This window comes from Megalops cyprinoides, chromosome 1, assembly GCF_013368585.1.
Source record: "Megalops cyprinoides isolate fMegCyp1 chromosome 1, fMegCyp1.pri, whole genome shotgun sequence".
Lineage (NCBI taxonomy): Eukaryota > Metazoa > Chordata > Actinopteri > Elopiformes > Megalopidae > Megalops > Megalops cyprinoides.
In genome coordinates, this window is record NC_050583.1 from 2,814,123 (window position 1) to 2,821,622 (window position 7,500).

The 7,500-nt window shown below is 50.0% G+C and overlaps 1 protein-coding gene across 1 annotated transcript in view; it reads left to right on the plus strand.

The window, feature by feature from the left end:
- Nucleotides 1-7,500, plus strand: part of cep131 (centrosomal protein 131) — a 29,967-nt gene that overhangs the window by 16,096 nt on the left and 6,371 nt on the right. Inside the window, exons 17-21 of the mRNA XM_036536382.1 lie at nt 61-90; nt 905-1,007; nt 4,099-4,300; nt 6,872-6,979; nt 7,428-7,500. The exon at nt 7,428-7,500 is cut by the window's right edge and continues 45 nt beyond it. Coding sequence (XP_036392275.1) covers nt 61-90; nt 905-1,007; nt 4,099-4,300; nt 6,872-6,979; nt 7,428-7,500 — 516 coding nt within the window. The remainder of the gene's footprint in view (nt 1-60; nt 91-904; nt 1,008-4,098; nt 4,301-6,871; nt 6,980-7,427) is intronic.

Genomic DNA, 7,500 nt, shown 5'->3' on the forward strand with positions numbered 1-7,500 from the left:
TGTCTCTCTCTGTCTCTCTCTCTCTCTCTCTCTCTCTCTCTTTCTCTGTTCTGGCTGTAGGTGTGGCACATTTTGGGTCCCTTGTGTGAGGTAAAACTCTTTCGCCAGCCTAACCCCCATCCCTTCATCTTCTTCACCTCTTTTTCATCCTGCCTTTCTCCATTCCAGCTGCCTGCTTGCCTGCCTGTCGGTCTTCCTGCACGTTCTCTCATGGTAGAGCTGTTAGACAGCTTCTCTCTCAGGTCCTGTGTGTCTGTTATACATGTTATAGCTGGTAGAGCTGTAAGACAGATTCTCTCTCAGGTCCTGTGTGTCTGTTATACATGTTATAGCTGGTAGAGCTGTTAGACAGCTTCTCTCTCAGGTCCTGTGTGTCTGTTATACATGTTATAGCTGGTAGAGCTGTAAGACAGATCCTCTCTCAGGTCCTGTGTGTCTGTTATACATGTTATAGCTGGTAGAGCTGTTAGCTTCTCTCACAGGCCCTGTGTGTGTTATACATTAAAGATGCTAGAACTGTTAGCATTTCTAGCAGACCCTGTGTATCAATAAAGATTGTTTAGAAAGTAGAGCTGTTAGACAGCCTCTCTTTGTAGGCCCTCTGTGTTTGTTATACATGTTATAGCTGGTAGAGCTGTTGCGTCTGTTATACATATCACAGAAGCTCTACCTGTTAGCTTCTCTCACAGGCCCTGTATGTTATACATTATAGATGGTAGAGCTGTTAGCATTTCTAACAGACCTTGTGTGTCTGTTACACATGTTATAGATGATAGAGGTGTTAGCCTTTCTTTGCAGGTCCTGTTTGTCTGTTATTTTGTTAGGAACAGTAGAGCTGTTTAGACAGCTGCACTAGCAGAGAAACAGAGAAACATGCCCCTCCTGGTTTCGCCTCTCTCCGCAGGAGATCAAGAAGCTGAAGGAGCTGATGAGTGCCAGCGAGAAGATCCGCAGAGAGAAGTGGATCGATGAGAAGACTAAAAAGATCAAAGAGATCACCGTCAAAGGTGGGCGGGCCGGTCCTTAGCACACGCCTATTTCCCAGGCTCACATGGCAGCCGCTCTGTCTCCGTGACAGCGGCAGGGCTTCACCTGGGATCTGAACCTACCACATACTGGTTATGAGCCTTAAGCATTGCCTGGGTGGCAGTGTAGCACGGTGGTTAAGGAGCCGGACTCATAGCCGAAAGGTTGCCGGTTCAATTCCTGCTGCTGTGCCCTTGGGCAAGGTACTTAACCCAGAACTGCCTCAGTAAAATATCCAGCTGTATAAATGGATAACATTGTAAAAAAAAAAAAAAACTGTGACTAATGTAAGTTGCTGTGGGTAAGGGCTTCTGCTAAATGCCAATCATGTAACGTAATGTATCACCCCACACAACTGAAGTCGAGAGAAATTCGATCGCCCGCAGTGCAGGCACGTTACCTCAGCTTCACTGAAGAGGCTTTGCTTTGTGAGCGACTGGTTGTGTAAACTGTGACCGCGAGCGAAACACACGGGCACTTCTGTTATTATCTCCCTTGGATTGCTATGGAGGAAAAGGAGAAGATTTACTGGAATCCCAGAATTCCCTCAGAGCTGGCCCAGCCGTCTCTTCCTGATGCTCGTCACAGTGCTGAGCAGATAATCAGCAGGCACATCTTGGGACCTTCTCCAGCTGCGGTGGTTTCCTTTAACGCCACGTCATACCTGACACAGGAGAGGAGCTGGAGTGTGACAGAGATATGATCATTTTTCTTCTGATACAGACGTGCCATCCTATATAAGGGCATTTACTTCAAGGAAGGTGTTCCTTTTTGGTTTTATGAATTAGTGCACCCCCGTCTCCAAAGAGCAGCTTTGACCTCTTACAGTATCGTCTGCTTTATGCAGTAATGTAGTAGTGTAGTAATGATCACAGCAGTTTGCTGTTTGTGCTGTGGTGTGTTAAGCGCAGTGGTGTGTCACGCTGGTGCGTGCATTTCCGGCTGAACTTGCTGGGCAGAGTACACACTCACGTACACACCGCCGGTCCTCAGGCATGACGTGCCCCATCATGCACCTATCTGTCCCTCCGCTTTTCTCTAAACCATAGCCGGCAGGTCTCCCAAACCACTGAACACACTCTGCCTGCTTCCCCTCACTGCTGATTCGCTTTCTCTGTGTCTCTCCCTTTATCTCTCTGCCTTTCCCTTTCTCCCTTTCTCTCTCTCTCTCTCTCTCTCTCTTTCCCCCTCTCTTTCTCTCTCCCTCCCTCTCGCTCAAATTCAAATGAGCTTTATTGGCATGACAGAGGATTTCTGTGTTGCAGAAGCATTTCTGTAATGGATGACACAGAAAATGAGTGACATAAAAATGATAAATAGTAATTACAATGGTAGATGACAAGAATAATATCAACCAAAAAGCAAAAAATTAAGAATAAATTAATAATAGTATTCACTGTTACATTACTGCTATTGATAAAAAAGAACAGGGATAACAATGGCAGCCCCGCGTACATTTAAGGGAGAAGAGAGCGATTTTGGAAATATTACTGTCTCTTGCCTTTTGGCAGGCATTCACATATTGTGCTGCCTGTATTGCTGTTTCCTGTACCACTCCTAAGAGGACGTCATGAATTGTGGTGTTTTGTTAAATTTTGGGATGGGTGTAGCTCTCTCCGTCTCTTTTGCACTCTGTATCTTTCTCTCTCTCTGTTTCTTTTTCCCGCTCTTATTCTCTCCCTTTCTCTCTGTCTCTGTCTTTCCCTCTCATTCTGTCTCTCTCTCTGTCTCTCTTTCCCTCTCTCATTCTCTCTCTGTCTCTGTCTTTCCCTCTCATTCTGTCTCTGTGTCTCTCTCTCTGTCTCTGTCTTTCCCTCTCATTCTGTCTCTGTGTCTCTCTCTCTGTCTCTCTGTCTCTCTCTCATTCTGTCTCTGTGTCTCTCTGTCTCTCTCTCTCTCTCTCATTCTGTCTCTGTGTCTCTCTGTCTCTCTCTCTCTCTCTCATTCTCTCCCTTTCTCTTTTGTACTCTACAATCTTTCCTTCTCTGTCTCTTTTTCAGATGCATATTCAAATATGCCGTTCTGGCATGACTGCAGTGTTGAGGGTTGCCAAAGAAAATTACAGAAAGAAAAACTATTGCTGCAATAACAGCATGACAGCAACGATAAAATTGTGGCCAACATGACCGTAATAACAAAATGATTAAGAAGGTCGGTATGTAACAGCACTGATCATTTAACCCATTACTGTATAACTGTTTTTAAAGAAGTCTCTTTGAATCGTCGGTGTCCATCAGGCAGTGGAAAGCTGCCATGTAATAGGCCGTCAATGGAGCGATACACCTCTCTTCCAGTTCCAGTGACAGTTTTTGTCTTTATTTCACTTTTTTGTAAATGGGGCGAAGTTTGATATTAATCACAATATTTTTCTTTTCATTTTGAGTGTATCACACAGTGTTGGAAACACTCCATATCACCTGTCTCGGACTGAGCAGAGAACTGCGCGGTGGAGAGTCGGGTTTTCGGTCGGGTTTTTGGCGGTGCTCTTTAACGCTGTGGTGAGGCTGGCTTACAGCAGCTTTACTCTGCGGTGAGAGAGGGGTTGCGGTGACCGCACAGATGAAGGGTTCAGGCTCTGTGGCTGTGTGCGCTGGCCTCTGGCTGGCCGGGCTGCGGTCGCTAAGCCCTTCCTGGGCCTGGATCCGTCTGCGCTTTGTGCTGCTGACAGTGACGAGGCGCTGAGCTCATAGCCCTGTTTTCCTCCCTCCCTGCCTCTCTCTCTTTCTTCCCCTCTCTCCCCCTCTCTCCCTCTCTCTCCCTCTCTCTCTCTCTCTCCCTCTCTCTCCCTCTCTCTCTCTCTCTCCCTCTCCCTCTCCCTCCTTCCCTCCCTCCCCCTCTCCCTCTCCCTCTCCCTCCCTCTCTCTCTCCCTCCCTCCCTCTCTCTCTCTCCCTCCTTCCCTCCCTCCCCCTCACTCTCACCCTCACTCTCCCTCTCCCTCTCCCTCTCCCTCTCCCTCTCCCTCTCCCTCTCCCTCTCTCTCCCTCTCCCTCTCCCTCCTTCTCTCCCTCTCCCTCTCCCTCTCTCTCCCTCTCCCTCTCCCTCTACCTCTCCCTCCCTCCCTCGCTCCGCAGGCCTGGAGCCTGAGATCCAGAAGCTGATCTGCAAGCACAAGGCGGAGCTGAAGAAGCTGCGGGCGCTGCACGAGGCGGAGCTGCTGCAGGCGGACGAGCGCGCCGCCCAGAGATACGTCCGTCAGAGCGAGGAGCTGAGACAGCGGCTGGAGAGGGAGAGAGACGAGCAGTGTCAGAGAGAGAGGGAGCTGGCCAAGCAGAGGTGCTCACACACTGAATACTCACGCACTGAGCCCTCACGCACTGAGCTCTCACACACTGAACACAGAGAGACGAGCAGTGTCAGAGAGAGAGGGAGCTGGCCAAGCAGAGGTGCTCACACACTGAATACTCACGCACTGAGCCCTCACGCACTGAGCTCTCACACACTGAACACAGAGACGAGCAGTGTCAGAGAGAGAGGGAGCTGGCCAAGCAGAGGTGCTCACGCACTGAGCTCTCACGCACTGAACACTCACACACTGAGCTCTCACACACTGAGCCCTCACACACTGAGCTCTCACACACTGAGCCCTCACACACTGAGCTCTCACACACTGAGCTCTCACGCACTGAGCTCTCACACACTGAACACAGAGAGACGAGCAGTGTCAGAGAGAGAGGGAGCTGGCCAAACAGAGGTGCCCACACACTCAACACTCACACACTGAGCCCTCACGCACTGAGCCCTCACGCACTGAACCCTCACGCACTGAACCCTCACGCACTGAACCCTCACACACTGAACACTCACACACTGGACAGACACACACACAGCCGGAGAGAGAGAGGCACAAGAGAGGTACAGAGTGTGCAAGCTGAAAAACACACGTGCCCTTAACACCCTAACCCTTACCCTAACCATAAACATACGTGCTGAATGCTGATAGAGTGATCGCACCGGCTGAACATACACACTGAACGCACACACTGAATACTCAGACACTGAACACACGCACAAAGACATATATAGACACAAACACACACAACTCACACATACTCACACACATCAAACAAAAACCCACACACTAAACACACACGCACTAATCACACTAAACACACACACATATGCACACATACACACACACACACATACACACACACACTTGAACTAACCACACTTGCATAAACAGTCACGCCCGCCATGCACATGTGCACTGAATGTACATGCGTACACTATCTTGCTGATATCGCCTGTGTGTGTCAAAGTGCAGCTGCAGGGTCTGGGATATGAGACGGCGTGGTTCCTGAAATAACGTGCGGTCGAGGAGAGCACAGAGACACGTGTGATCTCACACAGATCAGAAGTGTGTTTGTGTACAAAAGGTTGCAGAGTGAGGACCTGAGGGGCTGTATCTGTGCTGCAGTTTGATCTGTAGTTTCCATGATAAATCCCCCCCCCCCCCCCCCCCACACACACACACACACACACACACACAGACACACACACACACACTTGCTGTCTCTCTCCCTCTCTATCTCTCTCTCTCTCTGATGAGCACCATGAGGTCTTTGATTACGCTTTATAAACTCTCCCCTGAAAGACAGCACCTCCTACGGCACAGCACCTCCCACGGCACAGCACTCCTAGGGCACAGCACCTCCTACAGCAAAGAAAGAGACAGAAACACACCACAGCACAGCAATGCTGTCATTTACACCATACTCACTGACATAGAGCTTAGCTTTGCTTTAGCTTTGTCTGCTGGGAGGAGGATGAAGTGAATGAGTAGATGAGTGGTGGGTGGCAGTGTGGCATAACGGTAAGGAGCAGGGCTCCTAACAGAAAGGTTGCTGGTTTGATTCCCGAAGGAGAACTGCAGCTGTACTCTTGGGCAAGGTACCAAATCCAGAATTGCCTTAATAAAATATCCAGTATAAATGGATAACATGTAACCTACACTGTATGGACAAAAGTATTTGGCCACACCTGTTTTTCAGGGTTTGGGCTAGGCCCCTTATCTCCAGTGAAGGGCAATCTTAATGTTTCAGCATACCAAGACATTTTGGACAATGCTATGCTTCCAACTTTGTGGCAACAGTTTGGGGAAGGCCCTTTTCTATTCCAATATGACTGCGCCCCAGTGCACAAAGCAAGGACTATAAAGACATGGTTGAGTTCGGTGTGGAAGAACTTGACTGGCCCACACAGAGACCTGACCTCAACCCCATCGAGCACCTTTGGGATGAACTGGAACAGAGATTGCGAGTCAGGCCTTCTCGTCCAACAACAGTGCCTGACCTCATACGTGCTCTACAGAATGAATGGGCACAAATTCCCACAGAAAGACTCCAAAATCTTATGGAAAGCCTTCCAAGAAGAGTGGAAGCTGTTATAGCTGCAAAAGGGGGACCAACTCCATATTGAAGTATATGTGTATGAATACAATGTCATTACAATGTAATTGTCAGGCGTCCGAATACTTTTGTCCATATAGTGTATGTAAGGCTAAGAGTGTCTGCTCAATGACAGTAATGTAATGCATAGTATTACGTGTCATACAATACAGTAAGTGTACTGTAGTGAGTGAGTGGATGAGTGAGCGGATGAGTGAGCGGAGGAGTGAGCGATGAGTGAGCGGAGGAGTGAGCGATGAGTGAGCGATGAGTGAGCGAAGGAGTGAGCGGAGGAGTGAGCGGATGAGTGAGCGATGAGTGAGCGGAGGAGTGAGCGGATAAGTGAGCGGATGAGTGAGCGGATGAGTGAGCGATGAGTGAGTGGAGGAGTGAGCGGATGAGTGAGCGGATGAGTAAGTGACGGGGCGACCGAGTCACCTGTGTGTGCGTTTCTCAGGTTCGAGAAGCAGCTGCAGGAGGAGGAGCAGGCCCTGCAGCAGCAGAGGAGGAGGCTCTACAAGGAGGTGGCCGAGGAGAAGGAGCGTCTGGGCCAGCTGGCGGCCAGGTGAGGTCAGGGGTCACACTGGAGTTCAAGGGTCACTGTGCGGTCTGGGTTTGAACGGGCTATGAGGCAGGGTAACCAGGAGGACGCAGGTTCAAAGCCAGGGCAGGGGCTCGTGTTACGATCTGATATAATTGAGTAGGCCGTGAAGTGTGAAATAATACAATGCGAAATAATAAGTCTGTGTCCTCTGAGTAAGAGTGTCTGCCGAGCAGATAATACCGAAAGGAGTCTGTGTCCAAGGGCTGATGGCTACTGAGTGACTCAGCTCTGTTTCAGTGAACGCACCCCCTCCAGTGCTTACAGACTCTGCATCACTGAGCCAAAGTGGCGGCCGGTGCGTTCAGCCCTCTCAGACCGCGTTAAGATGCAGGCGTGATGAGCGGAGGGCGGGCGAGTCTGCAGCAGGGATCGGGTCCCCGTGTGACTGCTCTGTGTCGCCGCCCTGCAGGCAGCGTGCAGAACTGGACGACCTGCGGAGGCAGCTGGAGGACAACAGCTCTCTGGCAGGCCGCGCCCTGAGG